The 24492-nt window shown below is 42.4% G+C and overlaps 2 protein-coding genes across 6 annotated transcripts in view; one reads left to right on the top strand and one right to left on the bottom strand.

Annotated features, from left to right (window-relative positions):
• NRAP (nebulin related anchoring protein) overlaps positions 1–2514 on the top strand; it is a 47814-nt gene extending 45300 nt beyond the window's left edge. For all 3 annotated transcript variants that reach the window (XM_083866083.1, XM_083866082.1, XM_083866081.1), the window contains one exon: positions 900–2514. In XM_083866083.1, coding sequence (XP_083722209.1) covers positions 900–1001 — 102 coding nt within the window. In that variant the 3' untranslated portion in view covers positions 1002–2514. The remainder of the gene's footprint in view (positions 1–899) is intronic.
• On the bottom strand, positions 424–24113 carry HABP2 (hyaluronan binding protein 2). 3 transcript variants are annotated; one of them, XM_083866084.1, is made up of 14 exons: positions 23993–24113; positions 15704–15740; positions 10611–10721; positions 9408–9515; positions 8877–8993; positions 8501–8620; positions 7694–7865; positions 7179–7267; positions 6814–7048; positions 5783–5925; positions 5295–5429; positions 3638–3783; positions 2543–2743; positions 424–959 (listed from the first exon to the last, which is right to left on the bottom strand). In XM_083866084.1, the coding sequence occupies exons 1-13, from the start codon at positions 24059–24061 to the stop codon at positions 2567–2569; spliced, it is 1659 nt and encodes a 552-aa protein (XP_083722210.1). In that variant the 5' UTR covers positions 24062–24113; the 3' UTR covers positions 424–959; positions 2543–2566. The 3 variants fall into 3 exon arrangements, with proteins under 3 accessions (XP_083722210.1, XP_083722211.1, XP_083722212.1); XM_083866085.1 differs by having other exon boundaries at positions 889–988; XM_083866086.1 differs by lacking the exon at positions 424–959 and adding an exon at positions 1266–1372.
• Between the last annotated feature and the right edge of the window lie 379 nt (positions 24114–24492).

Below are 24492 nucleotides of genomic sequence, written 5' to 3'. Positions count from 1 at the left end.
GAAGGGACTCCCCATGCAACTCCCATTCTCTTTTCCTAATTTCATCAGGAACCACGTGTTGCCATGTAATTCCATGCTGCCATGTAATCTCCACTGGCAGACGTATTGACAGGCTGAGTATAGGCTCCTAACAGCATAATATGTGCTGTGGGGGGCTTTGTGCAAAGGGGCAATGCTCTAGCCTCCTCTGCCTCTGTCCAGCTAAAGGTTAAAGATATTACAAGCAGGGATCTTCCAGGCTTTCCTTCTGCCTGCCTCCACAGGGATGACTCCCAATCTACAGTGTCCCAGCACAAGAGAGCAGAAGTCCATACAGGAATCTTGTACCTCTTACAGTTAGGAAGCATTTATCTACAATAAAAGAGAAGCACTGCACTTCAAATACTTCAATCATTTAATTGTTAACTTTGGTAAGAAGTCAAGCAATAATCCAGACCAAGAGAAACAGTGCATACCCATGATTTACATTCCCATCTAAAAAGTTACTCAGGAAATAAGTGAAAAACTATGGTTGAGCAACGGGGGCAATGGGAACTAGGGGCAAAACCTTCTTAAGTCAAAGGTATAATGATGATCTGATGGTCCCAGGGAAACCTACAGGTGTGCAATCCATGTGGAACTCAGGTGTTTGCTGGTTTGCTTTTTATTTAGGGTTCAAAATAGAAACTAGGACTTTAGCACATTTAGTCCTTTAGTATGTGAGGTATCTAACTTACATGGTCCATTTCTGTACTTCTCCACAGCAGAAATTCGCTCAGTGCAGAACAGTGATTTAGATTTTCTTCCTTTCTTTTTTTTTTTTTTTTTTCCAGTTGTGTAATTTTCTTGTAGAACAATAGTTAAGACCCTCCCCTATCCACTGGCAGGTTTCACGATTTTTTTTGGATGTGATTTTACAGGACCAGTTGGAGACAGAAGGATCTCAGCAAATCGGAGTCAACCCTGATGCTTCAGAAATTCTGCAAGTCAAGAGAAGGCAAATGCAGCTCTATCAGAAGTAAACAGAAACATGACATAACTTAAATATATTTTCATCTTGTCTTGCAAATCCTGTAGCTTTTCCGGTTTTCTGGGAAACACAATTGATGGCATTTACCAATTTTTGTTTTAAAAAGCAACCAAAACATTGCAACTAATAACTGATAATTTTATTTTTGTGTGGATACTTTATGATTTATCATCGAATGTATTACAGATTCTGCTATTTATTTAAAGCTGTAAATGAAATTAGTACTAGATGACTGGCAGGCTCAGCTTTGTACCATAGGTAGTAGAATATGAAATAATTTGTAATGAATAAATCAGGTGACTCTTATTCCATGTTTGTAATTTTTGGAGATTTTTATGTTCCTGGAATATTGGCACCATTGACCTAAGAGAGTAAAAAAGCACAATTCAGGTGGCTTAAGAGATGAATGAATCAAAGGCCAGTGTGAGAAAAGCCATCACTGACTTGCCAAAGGCAGGTCTTCTAGCAGACATCAGGGAATCAGTTCTACGCTACCAGGATGCATTCAGGTCACAATTAGTTCTTCAGTTTTTTCCAAACCTTCCAAAGTAAAAAATCAGAATTGCTCTGTGCAGTAGGGGTAGCTATTGACAGATTAGGTAGCAGCTTAGAGAAGGTTGTAAACCCTGGAATTCAAGTGAGAGTGACATTACTGTATTAAGAAGTTGACTCTTTACAAACAAGTCTATTCTTTATATCCTGATTTAATACATATACCTTGTTTTCCAAATTTCTGTGCAGAATCATTGGGCAAAAGTTACACAATTTGACAGGTACATCTTGTGAGAACTCCCAAATTATCAAATGACTTTAGACAGATTTTTTTAATAGTGTTTAGTACTACTAGATCTCACTGGTTAAGCACATATAAACCATTGTAGATCTGGAGCACAACATGTTTTATTCTCTAGTCAGGAATAAAGTGGATAATTCTAGTACTAAAAGTTTGTTTGGTTTTTCAATCTGAAATGCATCACTAATAAAATTTGTAGTTATTTACCCACAAAAGTGCTTTTAAAAATAATTGTCCTGCCTGATGCTCCCTCCTCAGGAGGTTCCAATGGCTACAGTCTTGCAAACTCAGCCATGTGGTGCTTCTTATGTGTGTGAAAAATGGTACTGGCTTTAAGAAGACACACTAATAGCTTTGAGGTGTCAGGGTCCAATGAGTGCAGAAAAAACACAGCTTAGATAGGAGTGTGAGGGGAAGAGGAAATGTCTGGCAGCAGCTGAGCTGGGAGAATTTTCATGGCTTGAAAAGCAGATCTAGAAACATGATATCAGGGCCTTTGATTTGTTTGGGGAAGAAATGGAGTAGCTTTACTTTCTGATCTGTTTAGCTACAAACTGTGGGCTTGTTTCAAGCCCACAACAGAAAAACTCTCAGTGACATTCTAGCTAATGCTCTTAAGGCTATTTTCAAGATGGTGATGAAGGATGCCCCATGTAGCCATGAGAAAATATCGGTAATGCTTTTGGTCAAAGATGAGGCATTTAGAGAATTAATAGAAATAGTAAAACTCTCAATCTTACCTTTTGTTATTCCAAACCTCTCTCCTAATGATATGACCTTGATGAAGACTGAATTACATCATTAATCCAATTGGCATATTTTGTCACTTGGGTATAAACTCCTGGCTTGTTTCTTAACCCACATCCATCACCCCAGCTCACAAGGCCATATACGTAGTAGGAGCCATTTTTTACACAAGTCAGTGGGCCTCCAGAGTCTCCCTGATGAAGGAAAGCACACATTTTCAAAACATGAAGCAAAATAATAACCAAAATCAAAATGCTTCTCTCTCATCACAAGACTTTGAAGCTGTAATGATGTTTTTTTCCTAACAGATGTACCATCAGATACTGCTTAGCCCCTAAGTGGACTTGCAGTTCTGTGACCATGTCAAATGATACCAGACTTATTGGATGTAAGTTTTAGTTTTTTTCCAGTCTGTGACATAAGTCTGACAAGGTCACATGAAATTTCCTAAGTGTGAAGGTACTAGGAATTTAGAGCCTGAACTCAGAAAGATAAAGATGTGATCCCTGGCATAAATGAAAACTTAGGCTGCCTCACACTCCTCAAAATAGCCTTATTCTGAGTTGCTTGGTCTCTTTTTTTTTTTGTTTTATTTCTGATTTCTCTTTCAAAATATGCTTTACAGTAGTAATTTGCACCTTAAGAAGTGTTGTTCAAACTGTTTCCTACCTTTCAATGGTGTAAGTATGAACTTGTTTCACATTTGTATTAGCTGTAATGAAAAGAAACATCAATACTGACTCCCTGCAAGTCCTAGTACTGATAGTGAAAAATCTGATTAGAATTGCACGCAAGGTAGAGGCCATAACAAAACTGAGGAAAAAAAAGAGCAATTTTTCAGGTTACTGTGACAAGCTGCCTCAGAAGCCAAGCTTTCTAGGCTGGTCTCTTGATTCCACAGATCTGCCTGTAGGTGACAGTGGCAACATTAGCTCTAAGGATGTACAACTCAAAGTGTGCTGCAGAAAGGCTGTTGAAATACACTGATGTGAGAACAGAGACATATGCAGCACATTGCCAAAGCTCTGCACAGCCTGACTCTTTACACAAAAAAAAATTAGTGTTCAGATGCAGAGGAAGCAACAGACCTGACAAGAATCGATTCCGGGTTTCCGAAGTCTTCCTGCACAAAACATGCTCTCATCCAATCTGTTACCATGTAGTTGGGGTTCGTTGCATTTCATCTGTGAAATCAGCTTGACTTTGGCATCTAACAGCTGGTGGGAATGGTCACCTATGGGATGTGCACCAAAAAAATGGAGTCACTTTCTTCACATTCCTGTTACATATTGTCTTTTATTCAAAATACAAGCTTGCTTGGCAAACAGATGGGATGGGGGAAGAGCGGGGTGTAGGTGCGGGGGGGGGGGCGGTGTAGGTGCTAGCCTGGAAGGAAAGAACTATCTGGCTGAAATGGTAAATTTCCAATGAGTTGGAGCCTGAAGTTTCACTCAGGACGGAGTTGTTGCCTGAATAAAAGTGAAGTCAGATATTCAGAATTTGGTTCCAATCAGCTCTCTCAGCGTAATCCTGCTTTTCCAAGATGCTGGTTGTCTGCAGCTCCCAGAGGTCCCCATGGGATTTGAGCTGCTCAGCACTTCTCAGACTGGTACTATTAGATACTTTAACATGCAAGCTAATGAAACAGATGAAAACTGAAAATCATACAATATTTAAGGGCAATGATTAATTACAGTGAATCTAAAGACATAACTTGACATCTAAAGGCAATAGCCTTAGTTTCAAAGTATTACATCTGTAGATAATTAAAGGTGGTTTATAAGTTTGGTTCTGCTTGAGTTTCAGGAAATATTCCATTTCTGCAGTGATTTCCTGAAATGCTAATAATAGTTCTGCTCAAAGAAGGAGCCATCTAGTTTGAACACGTACAGAGTATTTGATATTCTTTGTTGGGGGGAAAAAACCCCATAAAATCCCCCTTAGCCTTTTTAAGCGAAACTTTTTATTTGGAACTTAAAAAAAAGAGTCCATTAAATTCTGTTGGTGCATTCTGATCAAATGAACACACTTGTCTCATGGACTTCAATGGGAGTTATATAAGAAGGGAGAATTAGGCCCCATGTATCATATCAGTCATAAAGCACTAGGACACCTACTGCAGCCTCAGTGAAGGCTTTCCTTCTGCTGCTTTACAGCAAACACATCAATCAGAACATGAGAAAATCCATTTTTTAAAAAATTGCCATTTTATTTTTTTAAGCATAATAATTTCTCCCCTTAGGATTTACTGTGAGCAAGAAAGATTTTTGGATAGAGCTGGTTGAACTTGAAAAGCTTGGGATTTTTTTTTATTTTTCAGTACACCTGAAGGTCCAGATGCTGCTTCTGAAAAGCAATCTGAGCCAATGGGCTGGAAAACTGTGTGAAAATTCCTGTCTTTCTTGGTCCTGTTTTGAAACACCCAAGCTGTACAATAGCCTCTCTTAATACTTCCTTGCTTCTGCAGCTGGCTTCAGATGAAACCATGACATGGAGAGTCTTATGGCAGGCAAAAGTATGAATCAGGCATCTTATCAGAACTCTGACAGGTTTGGTTGATTTAGCAGTTGGAGATTTCTCCTAATGAGTAATTTGCATGGCATGTTTTAGCTGACTTTATTTTTGAATTCCATGTCTTGGTTTCACTAGTGCCTAGGTCCTCATTTGGTCAGGCAATTGCTACTGAAAGTAGCAGTCCACCTTGCTACTGGAGTACCCACCAAAATCCAGTTATCCCAAAAGTACCTGCTTCTGTGTTGCCCCATCCAGAAATGAAGCAGTAAGTCCCAACAGGAAGGAAGAAGTCAGGGAGACAGGCTATTTTCACATACTTTGTTTCCACTGCACAGTGACCATCAACAGGCTTCAGTTTAAGTAGTGCTGGAGAAGAGATAAACAATGACAAAAAGTATTTGGAGCTAATTTTGATTTCAAACCATTGTTAGCAGTGTGTGATGCAACCCCATGCAAAGCTGCATAAACTCAACATTCCATTTGCCCTGCTGTGCTGGACCTGTCCCCACTGTTCCCATTTGGCTCCTCCTGAGCAATGACTTCTGCCTGCCCATCAAAATTTACATCCCAAGATTCAAATGGGTCTGGATCACAATTTGGCCTGATTATTTCCAGAGCGTAGTCTCAATGAGAATTTTACATTGACTTTAATGGGAAGGAGGCACTTCAAACAACAAAGGTTGGAGGTGAGCCGTGTGAGTATCAAATAAAGGATTTACCTATATCATTGTATGGGACACCACCCTTCTCTTTGTATTCCTCATGTAAAATTGTTTCCACTCCATCAAATATTTGCTCATGATCCTCTTTCTCCTTGATGTTTTGCTTTCCAAGGGATACTTGGATCTTTAATACTGGATTTCTGGGGGAAAAAAAGAGAAGACATTTATATACAGACATTTTTTATCAGTGGTGATGAAAACCTGCACTTTTAGTAACAAGAAGTCAAGATATGTCTTCCTTTTGTAAAACTTGGCCAGAAGATTTCCTAAAATCATTTTATGAAGGCTTAGATAGGAAAGCAGTGGTGTTGGAAAATACATGTGCACTTTATTTGTTGCAATCATGAAATAAAGTGATTTAAAGCTACAGGTACATGATTTTCTTTGCATTTTAGGGCAGAGTAGCAGTGTGCACACAGTCTATTACTGTAGCAGTGATGACGGGTGGCAGCTCATGTAGCCATGGGAGTAGAGTTGCTTGCCATTGTCTGAGCATATTTATAATAGTCCATGTTGAAATGATTTCCAGGTGTGTAATTTACCTGTTTCCTAGAGTGGTGGTTTCCAACTGATTCAATACAAAGTTGGAGGAAATGTAATATTCTAAGCCAGCTGACACAGAAAAAAATTAAAGCTAAGTGCATATTTTGCCTGTTTTGAAGAAATTAATTCTGATGTAATATGCGATATTTCTTATGGCATCCCAATATCCCCTGAGTTTTTCATGGACTTCTTCTTTTGCACATCACAAAATCTTACTACTTTCCTCCTTTTTTACTCTCACACAACTTCTTTAGCTCATTTTATTTGAGTGGGGCCTGAGTTTGTTATTTCAGCAAGCACAATTTTCAAGTACATAAAACTTTTTATGTATGTGTTAATTTTTTTTCTCTCCCCATATATGTTTTCCTTTCAATTTGACTCCCAGCAATCATTTTGATTGCAAATAATTTGGATACCAAGCTGTCTTTACTAGCCATCCTGATTTTTATACATTTATCTATCCTAATCATAGGACAGGCACCTACTCAAGGCAGTGTGCAGCAGTAAGAACCCAGCATGACTTAATTAGCACTCCACCACAAAAATGTCCACTCCCATCTGGAGATGTCTGTATCTGCAGATGTGCCATCCAGGGATGTTTTCCAGGTGTAGCCTTGGATCCACCATAGATCCTCTTGAGTGTCCCACGAACTTCAGGTTGTCCACATGTTTGGAATATTTCAGGGGGGTCTGTAGGGGGTTCTGTTGGAGTCTCTTCAGCTGCATTGGAAGAGACACCAGATGTATAGTGCAGAGTTAATATCAGACTGGAAGAATTAAGCAACAGGGAGTCACCTGCTATTCTAGACCACCTGCATGCTACCAAATCACTTGCTTCTAATTTTTTTACCTGAGCAGGGTGAAACATCACAATATTCCCAATCTATTTCCTTATTTTTTCTGATGTAGCACCAGGGTTTTTCATCTTCATCAGGATTCCTGAAGGGAACAGTTGAGAGAATCAGCCAGAGGGAATGGGGAAATCTCCATGAAACCAGTGAAGAAGCTGAGGATTCTTAGGGAGAAGCCTCATGCTCCCATATGGGAGATGAACTTCCGAAGACAATATTTCATAAGATTTGTCAAAGAAGATGTCTGAGCATAGCATAAAATACTGCCATATTTCTATTCCCGTATCCATCTTAAGCCATAAGAAAAATGTGGGACTAGTTCAAAACAAAGAGGGCTGCTTCTGGAAGCCTCACATCAGCATGGTTAGAGAAGGCATCTCTAACATTCTGGTGTTTTACAGGCATCTATAAAGATGTGAGATCTTAATAGCATCAATTTCTCAAATTCATGAGTAGTTTGTTCTCAGAGATTTCTTTGATACAGACCTCTATAGCTGCTTCTTCAAAATATTACCTGCAGAAATTGTGTTCACCAATGCCATATGAGTCAGCATCCTCCATAAAGGCATTAAAAGGTACGTTCAAGAGATGATGGGAATTCCAGTGCAGGCAGGTCCTGCCATTCTCTGCTTGGTTCACTCTTCCTCTATATGTAGAGGAGTCCTCTTCATAACAATCATACGGACCTGTAGGAAGACAATCCTCATATGAAAACGACTTCTATGTTGTTCCTTGCTCAAAGTGGTTCCTCTTCCTTCTCTTCCTTGTCTTACATTCATTTTATGGAGGATCAGAAGAACCTACTGGGCCAAGTAATTATATTCCTTATTGTACACAGACCAAAAATTAGAAATATGTCCCAACATCTGTCCACCTTCTAGCTTGATTGACTTAAAATGTCACCCGTCAGAAGCAGTCCCCTCAGCCTGGGGAATCACAGGTAACTGGGCAGGCATCTTCACTACATCAGATTTTGAGTGTTCAAGGAAAACCTCTGACAATTTTCCCTTTGTGACAAGCATGACCTCTGGGAAATGTATGCTCATTTATTATCTACCAGTGAGATTTGTCAAAGCACACTTAGAAATACCAAGATGGGAACTGTTTCAACCCCTTTGCCAGCAGTGGCTGCAGAAGTCAGCCTCATTCTCTGACCTTGCCTCCAAGGAGCCTGGTGCCCCGGTGTAGTCAGGCTCTTGGAACAGTAACAGGAAGTCACCCCAGGATGCTACAGGAGTAGCATCCTGATAGTCTGGCTCCAGGAGGAAGCCAGCCTGACTCTCTGGAGGTTCACCCCTCCTCCTGAGGGGCTGTGACCTACCGATCTCGCAGAATCTCCCTCTGAAAGGTTCAGGGCACCTGCAGGTGAATTTTGATCTCTGTCTGTTCCGTATGCAGATGCCTCCATTTTTGCAAGGATTTGGACTGCACTGTTTGGATGCTGTCAATGTGAAAAACACAGAACAACCTTGTCAATATGCTGAACACTACACAGCCACTCACATGCCCAATGGCATATTTTTTCCAGTGATTGAACCACCACCCCGCAAATGAATCATAACTCATCACTGGCCGGGCCCATGGATGGGAGCTGCAGCATATCTAGGGCAGGATCATTCTCTGCAGTGGGTGATTTCCCACTCCAGATTGGCCATGGTGCTGTCTCCAGCACAATTTGTACCCAGCTGAGAGCTCACCAAGCTGGCAGAATGGTCTTCTGTAGGGAGGCTTGCAGCTGCACTTGAAATAGGGTGGGGTTAATGTAATCAGGCAGTCACCAATGTGGCAGTTCTTCTCCAGACATCTGTCCTCCACTGTGGAAAATACACATAAAGTACATCATCAGCATTTGTGTGTGCACAGGAGCTGTGCTCTTGCAGGAATCATGGGAAGATGCCTTCCCTTGATGCTCCAAGGAAGCTTTCATTTGGCAGATGTGGACTTGGGATCTCACTTCTTGTTCACAGTATTTATGGCAAAAAATCTGTGGTATTAATGAGCAGCTCCCCACTGCCCACCTTGCAGGGCATAGAGGAGCACTCTCTGCACTCCTGAAGTTTATTTTACTAGATGCCCTTTAGACAGACTTTGGCCTGGATGAGGTCCTAAGAACTATGACTGCTGTGGGCTGTCAGAACACTCAGCTCAGCAAACAGTGGGTTTATAAAGTTGCAACAGTAGCATTAACTGCCAAAATAAGGAGTGTAGGTTTGCAAAAGAGCCATTACCTTTTTCACATGTTGCCCCACTGTATGGCTCGGGGCAGCGACAGCTGAAGTCACCTCTTCTGTCTTCACACGTACCACCATTCTTGCAGGGGTTAGAGGAGCATGAGTCTGCAGAGGTAAAAGGATGGAGATCTTTCAGCCTCTTAAACTTCATCACCTGCTTTTTCTTCTTGCATTCTGTGGTTGCAGGAGTCTGTCTTCCTGGGCACAGCATCCTGTGTAACAAAGGCTGTGCTTATGCATCAGCTCAGCACCCACAGAAGCAGTATGAGTTGCTGCAGAGTTTATTCCAAGCTGCAGTGGCTCATAGCTTTGGGCATGGAGATCCTCTACTCCCCTTGTCCTATTACAGAGTTGTAAGGGCAAGTGCCTTCCTTTGATCAGAGATAGATTTGCCTCTGTGGCATTGCCTCTGGCTGTCTGCCTTCATACACTGAGTCTGGAGTGCTGTGGATGCCCTGTTTGGAACACAGCATTAGATCTCCCCTGGAAAAGCCATCCACTACCATTAGACTCTACCATACCCCTGGGTTGCCTCAAGGGAGCTAGCACCTGCTGAAAGTCACTCAGGTGCTGCTCCTTACACTACACTCAACATCTCCACGGCTGTACAAGCTGCCAGGAGCAATTGGTGTTGGAGACAGCCAAAAGTCAGCTCTGCTTGCTTTGTACCAGGGGATAACTCAGGGAATGTTACAGGCAATTTCCCTGCCTCTCCTTTTGAGTCTCCCGAGCAATCTCAAGGATCCTTTTCTGTTGTCCTGAAGTTTGGCAAAACAAAAAAAGAAAAGGAAATAAAACTCCTGCAACTGATAAAAGAAGAAAAAAACCCAAACAAACCTGCTCTACATTTGGTTCCTAGCATAAATACCGAACATATATTCCATGAAAACAGCAATTACATCTTACAGTGACTATAGACAAATAAGCCTGTGCTTTTTTGTAGTAGCAATCAGAAATGTTCTGCATGATCAGAATCCATCCTGTGAAACCTGGAGATAAAACACGGGATCCTTACAAGGGAAATACAAAGAAGAACACTGCAAACGATCCCCCTAACTCATCCCTTTGATGCAGGCATTTCGAGAGCAGGCTGGCAGCCAGGCCTGCCGCGCTCATGCTTCAAGCAGAGGGTTGGGATTTTACCCTTTCCTTGCCTTCCTGCCCACCCCTGAGAGGTACTTTTCATGGCAAAGATGTCACCTAAAGATGTGTCAAGCCAGTCGGTTGTCTCCCAGAGCTCCCGCTGGCGGTTGGTGTTCTGCGCCGCTTCTGTAAGGTAGTAGTAGTAGTTCTCATAGTCATCATCCTCATCTGCAGGGAGGGGTGAGAGGAAAGAACAGAGGAATTAAAACTGTAAGGAGACAAGTTATGAAAGAAGTTATTCCTGAGATGGACAGTACTTTTCCCTTTCAGCTCTTGTGGGATGTCAATGGGTTTAGAGACCATCTTGAGGACCAAAGACGCTGTTCAGCTCTTCCTTGGCTTAGGCAGAGGTCACCTAGTGCTCAGCATGGCCACCTGGAGCTGGGGCCAGTGCTGCCTTTGAGGATGCTCCTGAGGGGCACTGGGGCTCTGGCTGCCCAGCTGACCCCTGTGGTGGCAGCCAGGATGCCCCAGAGTGGATGCAGGCCAGGGCTTTCCAGGCAAAGGCACAAGGAGCCCCTCATGTGGCACCACAGCCAGGGCAGATGCTGAGGATGGTGCCAGCACAAAAAGAGATTCAGGTTCCTGTAAGAATGGATTTTCTTTGTCCAGCTGCTTTGCTGACCATCACCACTGCTGCTGCAGAATGAGGCAGGGCCCTCCCCAGCCCAGGAGCCCTGCTGTGTGTGGGGAGACAGAGAGTAATGAGGGGGAACAGAGGGCCTGAGGCACCTGCATGGCTTGGTGACTTCTCAGCCACAAAACAGCCTTCAAGAGTAGAGGGTCCAGCACTGCAGACATGTGCTGAGGAGCCCATCCCTGCCTCTGCCAGCCCATGGCCAGCGTCCTCATGGAACTTGTGGGGACTGTGGCCTCACCAGCCATGCTGGGGGTTGCTTGATTAAAGTGCACTGGCAGCTCCTTGCACAGGTACAGCTCTTGCCAGTAGAAACCACTCTGGTGTTTCAAAGACAAGCTATGGTAATGAGCAAAGCTAAGCTACGTACAGAAGCATTTTAAAAAGCTCTCCCCTAAGGCCGGACCGATGGCCCCATGGATAATGCTCTGCCTTGAACTGATTATCGACTGCATTATCTTAGTTTTCTCTCCTCATTCATTCGCTTGCAGCCTTTATCTTTATTCTTTCTTTGCTTCTGAAAAAAAGAAATTCCACATTTGTACAACGGGTGTTTTATATTTCATATTAAAATAGAACTGTCTTTTTTTTTCTTTTTTTTTCTACATGCCAACTCTCGTTTCTCACCAAAAAAAAAAAAAAAAAAAAAAAAAAAAAAAAAAAAAAAAAAAGAGGAAAGTTTCACCTCATTTATTGCTATGTCAAGTCAAGACTCCTTTTCCTCAGCTCATTATTTCCACAGGAGCTGAGTCTTGACTATGTGCAAGTGTTGCAGAAGTGTACGCCTTGCTGAGGAACAGAAGGATCTTGCTGAAAGATAAGGACATTGTCTACACTGAACAAAATTAAATTTAATGTGATGTAGTTAAGGAAGAAAAACAAAAAGGAAGTTTTGCCTGAAATGCAGCCTCCAAGTTCACTTTGTTGGAGAGGAGATTTTGCAAACGACTTTAGGTTGAGGGAACTGTCTGAAGTAGTGTGATTTTGTATCCCCTGTTTATTTTCAGAATCTTTGAGGGGCATGCTGGCTTTTACTCCACAGATTCTGTCTGAAGAATGGGGTATCCCTTTTTATGGTAAAACATACCTGCTAAAAGTTATAGAGGATGAACAGGGGAGTGATGGCTGTGAAAAGCAGACTGCAAATATGCCAGCATGCTTTACAGAGGCTGGTGAGGACTCTTCTGAATCAACAGAGGAAAAATAAGTGCTCTGAAGGAGCACAAAGAGCTAACCCATTGTAGAATCATCCACCCTGGTTTTTAAACCAACTGCTTAGTGTGCGTTGTCAAGAAATGACGCTACTGTCACTTGATTTTTGTTTGGCATGATTTCTCAGTAACAGATTAATCATTTATTAAGAACACTTATGTAATTACTTGACATATTATGAACTACTTTTAAGTTCAGCTCTTCTGTAAACAAGATGGCCAAGATGTAATTCACATTTTGCAAGACGTTTTTCTGGTGGCTTTGAGAGGTTTGGGGGCAAAATCCCCCATGTGCACTGATGGGACAGTTTTGGCAGAGGCTATAGCACACCTGAGGCCAGTTTGACACCCAGAAGCCCCTCAAGGAGGGCAACTTCAGGTGCCAGGGCTGAGGTAAAGAAGGCAACATTGAGCAATGCCTCAAGGGCTGGCAATTACCATTTCAAGAAATTTAATGTCCAAAACATGGAGTTACAGGTGCAAACATGGAGTTACAGGTGCATGTGGAAAGGGTTCAGAAGATAACAGAAACCTTACTGGGTACCCTGTCCCCCAGGTGGATACGGGAGCCAGGAAGTTGAGGTTACTGGCCAGGAGACCAACAAAGGTGATGTAAGAGTGCAACAGATCTGATAGAAGACCAGTGTCCCTGCTTTCCCTGTTTGTATCCCTCTTCATGAAACTGAGAAACACACACAGCTCCTACAGGTCACATGAGTGATGTTTCCCATCTCCCAGCTATTCCATGTCATCTCCAGCTGCATGAAGCAGTGATAAACAAAGACCAGAAAACCCTTAGTGGGGCATATGATATCAAACTAAAAGATGTCTTATTTATCACTGTTTTGACACTAAATAACTATTTGGCTTCCACATCTCTTATTTAAGAAGTGCTCCCATTCCAATTTTTTTAATTATTCATAACAAGCCATAGGTTTACTAAAGCAAAAACAACACTTTTTTTTTATCTGAGCACATAATTAAAGCAAAAAGTCTGATACACTGGTTGATTTAAACATATTACTAAATCAGAGTGTTCGTTCTTTGTAAGTGCTGGAAAACCTTAACATGCTTAAAAAAAGCAGTGATCTGACATTTGTCACTGAAATGTGACTATTACATGAAATTAAATTAGACATCCTGCATGCAAATTTTCAAAGAATAACTTTCCTCTGTGTAGTACAAAAAATCCCCCCATAATTGATAGACAGAGATTGACTTTTAAAGCTTCAAATCAGCTTTGAGGTCTGGGTGATCTTTTAAACTGCACAAGCTTTCATCTGCAGTTTTTCACATTGCCAAGAGCTGTCAATCAAGCAATGGATTTCTGATCAATATCCCCTTGTTCATTAGCTTACACGGGCTCTCTGTTACAGAAAGAACAGATACCCCAATGCCGACAGTCACACTGTTTTCAAAACCTTCCCTGGATCAAGTGATGACTAATGTTCCAAGTGGGAAAGTGATGCATTAGGATGCCATCGGGTGACCTGAATTGCGAGGTAACTTTGTTGGACTGCAGTTGTCAAGATGAGTGATGTGCAGAGTTAAAGCCTATTGCCAACACACATCAAGAGTGCCAGAAAGTACCCAGCATTTATTCAAGCTCTCTGAACCTCTGGAGACTGACTGAAATCTGGCCTAATTTAAGCAGGGTGAGTTTTCCTACCACCCCCTAAATACTTTTTGTCACCAGCTCTGAGATTATTGCAGTGTTATTTTTATGAGGCTGAAATCCTGACTGTATTTTAAATAATGAGATATTCCCCATTTACTTCTGCAGATATGAGACCTCACAGTATTTCCTCCCTTCCAAGCAGGCTGTGGCTGGGAGTATCTGCAGCTTCAGAAAGAAGGGAGACCAGCTAACAACAAAGCCAGAAAGCCTTTCAAATAGTTTTGTAGCTGTTACTTAAAAGCAGTTTTGCAGCACTTTTTTCCTCTGAGGGATGGATGTGGGGTGAAGAGGAATTGTGATGGCTGAAGGAGTGGAGACTTTCAGGGGGATGGGGAGTAGGACATTGTAGGAACAGTGGAAGGACAGGTGCAAGGACCATACACCAGAAAGCAGAGAATGAATTAAGAAATTGTGAAAGGGATAAGCTATCATCAAAAAGCAGATCAACCAGTTTGCACAAGGCTGTGTAAACAGGTGGGTAAACTCTGAATCAAGTGCATGACTGTGGCCAAATATTTGCAGAACCCAAATACTGAGCTCAGACACAAAAATGATTTGGAAATATTTTTTCCAGATGCATGCTGCTAGAACAGCAACATCGATTTGGGCACTGCTGTACAAGCGACAAGATACCTGGTTTGACCTAAAAGCCCAAATACCACTGGAATGAACAGAAATGCAGATGAATAATGAGTGCATACTAAAAGCCACCTTATTTTTTTGCAGAAAAATGAGCAAAATTATTGTAATATTTCATTAGATATGCATTATAAACATATGTAAAAAAGATCTAAGTGTCATTGAAAACAAGAAAAGAAAGAGCAAGGCTTACCTGCAAAAATACTAAATTTATCAATAAAACCATAATCTTCTACATGCACCACATAGGCTGTGAAAGGATGTACAAATCCTCACACATCCTACATGTCCTCACACAATATTCATCACAGCTTTTTCCTTATCAACATCTTAATGCGACACAGCCTTTAACGATTTTTTACTTGCATGGGCTTGTTTTTGAATCTTCTAGCACTTGGGACAGAGCCTTGCAGAAATAAGTTCTACAGTTAGTAGCATGCTGCAAGGGAAAGTCAGCCTTCTTTTATTTGATCTTCAGTTTTCATCCGCAACTTTTGTCTAGTTCTGTATCTCCTTCTGTGAGGTTTGCAGCCCAGCACCATGACCTCTCTAGACCATGGCCCACTGTGTCACCCAGGGGTCCCTAAAGCACATGAAGGCAGAAAAGTCCTGGTTTGGGACAGAATTGAGAATTCCAGGTGTGGTCCAGGAGAACCCTGTGATCAGCTGCACATTGGTACTGCTGCTGTACCTCTGGTTTTGGCTCCAGTGTGTCAGACACCCTCCTGGCTGGGACATGATGCAGCATTGTCTCCTGCACTGACACTGCACATGTGGAGGTCTGAAAGCACTCACCGTATTACTCGTCCAAAGTCAAACAGACTTTCTAGTTGATCATAGGCCATATTTTAGGCTCAGCAAGGCTCTCCATGAAGTCAATATAATTCAGCACTGGGCACTAGTGAAGGGTCTTGATGAACCCGGTTGCCAGCCTTTCAGTTTTGTGGCAGGCAGAAGTTGAAATGAAGAAACCGAAACCACCTACCTTCCATCGTGTTGGCCCAGGGGGAAGAATGTGAATCCTGCATGAGATAATAAAGGTCAGAGAGTCATTTTCTAAAAAAAACAGAAGGCAGCACAGAGCTTTGCTTACAGTACAAAGATTCTGTTTGCCTAGTGCTAGACATCCAGATAAGGCTGTTCCCCACTTTCGAGCTAAGTGACCTAGATTTTAAGAGCTTTTTGAAAAGAGTAACAAACAGTCAACAACCCATGGGAGGGGTCTGGACTTTCCAAGCATACTGTGTAAGCTGCCGGGCTGGTCTGATTTGGGGCAGACTTGACCTGAATGAGTTGTCTTTTTGCTTATGAGGTGATGGCACACTGGCTATTTTCCAATTTCTCTGAGATGCTGACATGCTGAGGCCACACTCCAGCTGGCTGCCAAAGCTGGAGGCTAGGAGGTGCCCAGTCACAGCAGAGTGGGTGTTGGGCAGTGCAGCATGGCCCAGGACCTTACAGCTGGTATACCCAGTGAGACCTGGACCCCTGAGATGGAAGGCTGTTTCTCCTGAGCTGGAATCTTTGCAGAATATTTCTGGTGCTCTCCAGGAGGAAATGCCACATGTCCTACCTACAATGTGGGGCTCCAGCCTTTCCTGTTTGGCTCATGATCAAGGGCAAGCAACAAAAGGGAACAGAAGAAGACGGAAAACAGCTCTTAGCCTTTGAAGAGTGTGAGTGAGGTTTGTCTGAAAGCAAAGGCACTGACTCTACACCAGGGCGCATCCCCAGTGTGACAATTTCCGTTTGCTTTCCCTCTTGCTCTAAATCCCAGCTGAAGACAGGATTACCTGCCTGTAGTGAGGATACACATGCTAACAGTGGGTGTGAAGGGGATTTGAAGCTGCTGTTCTTCATCCCTCACATAATTCTAAGGAGTAAAATGTATTTCCAAACAATTTAACACACATAGGAAAGACAGCATACAGACACATGCAATTATTATGTGCAGCTATGCATTGCTACAGATACAATTAAATATATACAGTAAATGTATGCCGTGTTTAGTCACACATTATATATAGAAGAAAGACATTCTCAGATAATGCTGGTTGAGACTCTGAACAAATGAATCAGAAGCAATGAATAAGAAACAGGGCAAAATAAAAAGCTCAGAATTCACGTTTGTGAATATTATCTGGAATATATAAATGAGCTTTTGCTTCAGGCACATTTGCGTCCCTCTTGTGTTTGAGCCAGGGAGAACAGACACTCCAGTTCTCCCCTTCCCCACTGACTTTAATGAGAGCAATGTCCCCTGAACCACTCAGCAGAGCTCCTTCCCAGGTGCATTTGAGTGAGCCACACACATACAGAACTAAATCCTTTGCAGCTGGAAGGACACACAACCACACACAATTGCCCCTCCTGAATGAGTGCGGAGATGATGGTAAATGAGAAGGCTGTAAAAGCTCTGTCCTTGGTGTATATGTTTCTTGAGTGCAGGTACAGCATTCGTCAGATCCTTTGCCAGACCCCAATGGAGACTATATAAAGCAAAGGTCTAATTGCTCCATTTACAATTAGTGGTAGCATTCATCCATAAACAACAGACCAAAACAAACCTTGCAAGTGCACTTCTTTCTTTTGGAGGAAGAGATGAAACAAAGAACAAGGAAGCAGCACTGGGAGCAGGATGATGCAAGAAACATTTAATCTCGCTCTCCAGGTCTCTGTGCTGCCCTGTTGTGGTGTTTGCCTTATGGGGTTGGAAAGGGTTTGGGTCTGAAAGGTTGATTTAGTAATTTTGCCCCTGCACTCAGGGCAGCCCTTGGCACCCCAGGGAATGCTGGATTCAGCCCAGGCTGAGTGAGGTGCACCAGGCTGTTCTGTGCCTCAGTTTCCCTGGCTGTAGAGTGGAGATGACAGTCTCACATTGTTCATACCCCAAGGAAATAGAAAAGGTGAGAGATGCAGCATTGTGCTACACTACTTTCTTTCCCTGATTATCCACCTGCTGCTCTGTCCAAACATGGGTAGAGCTGACCACAAAAAGGCAGTAAATAACTGTAAAATGGCAGTAAAATTTGTCTTGCAATAAAATGATGCCCTTAACAATGTGCAGGCTTACAGTATCATCCTTCAGAGCAGGCAATGGCTTGGTGGCTGCTGACTGAGTCCCAGATTTTGATTCCTGCTTTTGGATGAAAGCCTCTGTCGGCTGGCACAGTATAGATATTACTGGGAACAAAGGCTTCTGGAGCACCCAGCACAGAGAGTCCAGGAGTTAAACAGAATCTTTACTGTAAGGCTGCTGTATCTCCTTTTGTGCTGCAGCTCTCCCCCCTTGTGTGCCTGTCACAAGCTGCAGCAGCAGAGCCACAGGGGACAAAACCTCTGGCAGAGCTGACTTCTCAGCATGGAGTTTTCTCCTCTGTCCTGAGGTCCTCTGGACCACTCACCAGACCACTCTGGTTTTGAAGCATTTTCACTGCTGCTAGCCAGCAGGGTAAAATTTTAGTTTTTTGACTCATGGTGTGAAGCTTGCCATGCAGCAGAGGAGGAGGAGGAAGAGCTCACTCCTTCCCTGCTGTGTGCTGGAGCTCTCCCCTTCATCCTCTCCAGGAGAGGACGTGGGATGCAGGATGTGGGATGCAGGATGTTAGACATGGCTAGAGAAGAAGCCTGTCAGGAGGGGTGCACAGGGCGGGGGTCCAGGCGGGGCTGCAGGAGGGAGGGCAGGCAGGGGCAGTGCGGGCAGGGGCAGTGGAGCCAGGGCCTCCTGCCTGCAGTGCCGTATTGCTCGTGGCCAGCAGAGGAGGATCTTGTCCTTCCGACGAGGTGCAACTCTGAGCCCAGCGAGGAGCAGGATTTGAACAAAAGGAAGGGGGGCGGGGGGAGAAGAAATTAGACTGTGGGGCTGGTTTCACCAAACGTCTCCTTGCTGCAGCTCGACACCGATACTTAGTGTGCTCTCTCAAGAGGGAATAAAATCACTGGGTTCTGTTCATAGCAGTTCTGCAGTGATGAGGGACAGAGCTGGAAGAATTTGCAGAGAGCAATTTTAAATTTTATTACTTCAGGCTCATAAAAAAGAAACCTTACCAAATAAAAAGAAAGAAAAAAAAGAAAAAAAAAAAAAGAGGGGGGGAGAATAAGCTAGGAGGGACATTTTACATGGATACCAGTGCACTGCTGACTATGGAGCCAACTATATTTATAGGGCTCCTAGAAAAAAATTGCGAAATTCAAAATATCCTAATTTCACCTGACTTTTGTTGTCTTTTGTCACTGTAATGATTAGCACTTCACTAAAACTTCATTCCTCCAAAGAACCTTCAAAATTTTGCTAAATAGATTTTGTACTAATATTAAACATTGCAGATACATGATACACTCAATTTTTCCATTTCAACTCCTTAAGAAAGAGAGACTAATGGAATGTAATAGATTTCAAACAGGAATGACAGAACCATGAGCTTTCTTTATCTTAGGATGGAATCCTATGGCTCTTTCTCAGACAAAAATGTCCAGTTAATCTCTAGTAATTCTTTCTGAATAAACCCAGGAAGATTTGACCCCAAATTCAAGGAAAATTATTTACAGCTGCCAAGGGCATTCCGCAATTGAACTGTTTATTGTGTCTTGGGTACAATGTTACCTCTTATTACAATAAAAATGAATCACTAAAACACAAAAGCAGGTGGAGAAAGAGAGCAAAAAAGTGACAGCCCAGGGTTATGCTGTGAATTTACATGTGTGCAAAACAGACTCCCAGAGAAAATACTGTAATTGCTCAGGCTTGCATGATAGAGTAGCAAGAGAGATGAAAATTAGCTCTATACATACACACACACTGCAATAAAGCACTACAGGAATTGCAGTATTGAACTGCATTGGTAGGAATTGGCTTATTCACTAAATTGCATGAAGTCTTGCTAATTCTCCTGCAACTTGTCAGAAAGTGGCCTCTGTGGCAGAAAAACAAAGTTTATGCTTTCATTTGTTCATCTGTGCAGCCACAGCTTTGCAGCCAAGAAGGAGGTGGGATGGGGTTGAGCTGGAGAACGAAGATGGATATTTGATCAACTTCCATCCACAAGTGACACAAGCCATGAAGGAGCCACGAGGGCAGACACAGCTACTGCCTTCTCATAGTGAACCCCTTGATCCTGCTGACAGCTCTCAGTAGGAACCTTTGTCTGGGCTGCTTGCCAAAGGAGGAGGGAATCGACAGTTCTGATGCTCTTACAATCGGCCAGATTTTTGCCTGCAACCATCTTGGGTAGTGACAGTCTTTGAACTTCAAGGGAAAGTGGCTTTTCCAGCAATGACATTGTATTTCTCAGCCAAGGCCATGGTAGCACTATAATGAAAGCAGGGCATATTATCATCTGGAGCACACATGCAACACATGTTGTGTTTTTAGCCTGGGAAACCATTCTCTGAAAGGATTCCACCAAAACCTCTGAGTTCTTCACTTGTCTGCTAACAAGACATCTCCTGCCTCCACACTGAACTGCAATTTGTGCATCAGAGTAAATGGTGTGTTCCTTATCAACCAGTCCCAGTGTACTCAGAGAAGTTCACACTTAAAATCTTTATTTTGTTGATTATTTAGTGGTGAACCTTTCTGATGGTAGCCCCTGACACAAAACCCACAGGGATACAGGAAAAAAGCAAGATCCCGCAGAGGTGCTGCTGAAACCAGCTTGGTCCTCTGCTCAGGAGTTACCTGCTCCCGTTTTCCAAGGAATCAAAGTTTCCAAATTATTCTTTGTTCTGTAAGAGGTGGCCTGGTAGCAGCTGGGTGTTTTTAAAGGTCACTGTTGGTTGAAGTGCATTCGTGCTCCCAGGTGGAAAATGGGGTCAGCCTTGGATGCCACAGCACAGGGAAGCTACAAAATGTGTTTCAGGGGGCTGCAGGAGCCAGCTAGTCACACTAACACTAGTGCCTGTGCCATCAAACGCTTCTGCAGCCAGTACTGGGAATGCAGGTTATACTGCTAGACTTAAAGCTTATGCAAAGTCATTAAGTCCCTTTAGTTACACGGGATATCAACCTGCACGCTGCAGGGCATAAGCTGATTGCCTTCGGGGGTCAGCAAGGAACGCTTCCCTCTCTGAGAGCGCGGTGCAAAATTAGCTGGGGGCGCTCCCAGGGCTTTGTTGCTTTCCTGCTGCATCAGGCAAATTTAGGCGAGCACTGCAGAAGGGTATTACACCTGATGGGCCACAAATCCAGGCAGGCTTGGCAGCATTCTCCTCTCTTGGCAGTGATCATTGTGGAACACGGCAGAGCGTGCAGCCCTCGTGTGTGTGGTGCAGCCCTGCAGTGAGGGTGAGGGAAGCAGAAGTGGGATTTTACAACAGCAGGGTATCCGTTGGGGGTTAGAAAAAGATGTCAGACAGAGCTGACTTTGGAACATCCTAAAATGTTGGTCTCCAAGCACCTGAGGCAAGGAAAGACCTGCACTGCTGGCAACAGTATCCACTGCTTGCTGTGGGCCAAGAGGGAGATAGACCCTTATGATAAGGGTTTCTTTATTGCAATTGTTTGATCCTGATGTGATGCTTTTATCCTTCCCTTTCCACTACTAAGTGCACTTGGTTATTGGATTGGGCAAGGCTTGTGATTTCAAAACACTTTCCATCACAAGTAAGTGGACATCAATTTTTTGAAGTTCCAAAAAATTCAGTGGAGAGCCACCTCTGATACTCTGACCCTTGCAAATCTTCCTTGCTGCTGCCAGTGAAGTTGAGTTTGCAGGGATATCTGATACCATGAAAAGGCCTGATCTGGACACCTGTAGATTTAAAAATAATACTTTTTCCTGAAAATATGAGCTGAATCACTTTAGAGCATGGTTAAGTAGGAGCTGCAGCCTGGCATATGGGAAGGGCTGTCACTGGAGTGTTGTGGGGCACAACCTTCTATTGTCCTGTTCCAGATTTCTCTAGCCCAACTCAGCACACCATTTAAGTATATAATTTAAATCTGAGTGCATTCCAGAAAAGTGTGGATAACTGAGGATACATAGCTCAGTTGCAGCAGAGTGCTTTGGTATTCTCTTCAACTAGTTAAGGAAAACTTAACAATAAAATACTTTGATGGCAGGCACATTTCTACTACAGTATCTTGCTGAGCAGAAGTGAAATGAAAAGCAGAGGAAAAAAACCCAACCTAAGAAGACCTGCCAAGTCTGAAGACAATCTTTGGTGCAGTTGCATCATATATGCCAAAGTAAAGGACCAAATTCAGTGGTCACCATGCAGCTTTATGCCTTTTATGGAAATAGTTTGGATTCATGCAGATGGAATCAATTTCTTTTCAGGTAGTATGAAAGAACTGAATGAAAATTTTTTGTCTTAGGGTTCTGCTCCAAACCTGCCAGATCCACGAATGTCCAAGTGTTTTCTTGTTCCACTGTGACTGACTCAGCATGAACTACTGCTTAAATGTTTGACTTGGACTATATTTCACCAATAATATTTGTTAATCAGCTTATTACTTATGAAAACTTCTAAAACCAGATTCAAATAAAAATTATGAAGATAGTTTAGAAAAGGATTAAATAGGAATTTAAGGGTGTTTTCTGTGGTTTCAGCAAAGTGCAGCATCTATTATTTTTTCATTCAAACTATTTCAGTGCAACGTTTTGTTCAAGACAAATCATTAAGACAAAAATATCCTCTCATAACTTGTTTGTCATGCAATGGTCACATCATGGCAACTCCTTCCCCTCTTTTTTTTTTTTTTTTTTTTTCCTGGGATTCATGCCAAGTGCTAAGCCAGAAAACCTTGTTATATTAATTATGAAGAAAAAGCATGTTTTATTAAAAACTAGCCTGCTGAATATTCTGTCATGCTGCTATTCAGTGACAGCAGAATTGCTTTTGCATTTTAGCAATGTTAATGAATTTTCAGAGGCGGGAGGAGACATACTCTACATTTTCCATAGCAATTTTTAAAGCAAAGTCAGATTAGGACTGTCAAAGTGTTGAATCCATCTAACACTTAGGACTAGTTAGAAAAATCTGGGCAAGATTTCATGTTATCTAAGACTGGCCCCACATCTTCCTAAGTGAGCATGAATTAAGACTGCCAAATTCATTATGAGTTTATTTGTATGAGAAGGTGTTCCCACAAAGTCTGTAAAACTTGTATTTAAAGTATCCTAGATGAGGATCCTAGCATCCTCAGTAAGATGCTACATGTACTACTTGACCAAGTGTGACATGGGTCCTGGTGATACACTAAATAATAAATACTCTACTGAGTTGTGAAAATCACTGATCTAAAATTCCAGACTTCTCAAAAAAATCTATGCCCCATTAAGTCCCCTCACTATATATTTTTCCCAAAGATTTCAATTTAAACACGTTAACATCTGAATTTTTGCAATGCATGTCAATAAATATGAACCTGCACACATAGGAAAAGTCACTAAGAAAGCCGATGTTTAAAAGAGCCTCAGATTCCTTCATGAGAAAATCTACTTGATTGCTTGGAAGAACAAAAGAAATGTTTTTAAAACTGACTTTTAACTTTCCTTTGATTACAAGGCATTCTTCCAGTCTTCTTTAAAGAGGAGATGAATAGATGTAGGAAAGTATATCAAGCTCTGCCAGAGCAGAGCTCTGGTCACCCCTGGCTGTGTTGAATATTTTGCCATTAACCTTCCTCCCACGTTAGCGACAATGAAAATTCAGACATTCAAAACATTTGACTGGGGGAACTTTTACCTTTTACAGAAGAGTTTGCAAAATTGCCAAGGCAGGGCCTACCTGACCCATTTAATGTGATATTTGGTCTCTTCAGAAGAAGACTGGAAATAAGGAAGATAATTTTTACTGTGAGGGTGGTGAGTCACTGGCACAGGTTGCCCAGGGAGATGGTGGGAGCACCATCCATGGAAATACTCAAGGCCAGGCTGGATGGAGCCCTGAGCAACCTGGTCTAGTGGAAGATTCCGTGTCCATGGCAAGGGGGTTGGAACAAGACGATCCTTCAGGTGCCTTACAACACAAAACATTCTATGATTTTAAGATGTGTTGCCCATGCTGGAGCCCAGGATTTTGGGACACTTCTTGGAGCCCAGGATTTTGGGGCACTTCTTAGTGCCCAGGGCTAGGAGAGGCACCACACTCCCCACCACTGACCACTGGGAGTGGTGTGGTCACTAAGTGTACCTAGTGTGGTCACTCAGTGTACAAAAACCCCATGGGGCTTCCCTCTTATGTTGCATTAACTTGGTCACCTCAGTGGCGTGAATTACAGATACAGTAGAGCTGGCACACGGAAAGAAAAGGAGAATAAAAACATACTCACGCCCAAACATGTTTTCCCTAGGAGAATAACCAGTGGAAGAACCTGAAGCGTCAAAGCGCTGCTAACCATCCTTGGTTTCTTCTTGAAATTAGCTTTTCCTTCTTGCCAATGTTTTTTTTCAGACGAGGCACAATCTTTTGAGGCCAAGCTAATTCAGTGCAAATAATTAACCGTGCTTCAAATATTGTTTAATGTTCAACAGATTGTCCTGATCCAGTGAATGCATCCTGTCCAGATAATCACTGCATTGACCAATGGCAAATGTTTGAAATCAGTAGGTAACAAGGATGGCAACAGTATAAACTAACATTATTGTTAGCATTTATCTTGCATTAGAATTATCTTTCAACTATTATTTTAAATGGGAAAAAAAGGTATGAATCATACTTACTTCTCTCTCACCTGAAAAACAGTGAGATCTTGTTACATAATATACGATTTTAAAAAGTATCAGTGTGCTATTTGATTATTTTCTAAATTTCAGACATGACTCAGAGTTC

This window comes from Zosterops lateralis (assembly GCF_965231275.1).
Source record: "Zosterops lateralis genome assembly, chromosome: 8".
In the NCBI taxonomy this organism is placed as follows: domain Eukaryota; kingdom Metazoa; phylum Chordata; class Aves; order Passeriformes; family Zosteropidae; genus Zosterops; species Zosterops lateralis.
Note: the sequence above shows the minus strand (reverse complement) of the source record. Positions and strands in the feature narration are given on the sequence as shown.

Bases quoted from the DNA above. Each gene is read 5' to 3' on its own strand.
- HABP2 (XM_083866084.1), bottom strand. From the start codon at position 24,061: ATGGTTAGCAGCGCTTTGACGCTTCAGGTTCTTCCACTGGTTATTCTC. The intron at 8,994-9,407 runs GTAATGGCTCTT...TATTTTCCACAG, and splicing joins TGGGGCAACATGTGAAAAAG to TGGAGGACAGATGTCTGGAG. The intron at 7,866-8,500 runs GTAGGTCACAGC...GTCTTCCTACAG, and splicing joins AGGGAGATTCTGCGAGATCG to GTCCGTATGATTGTTATGAA.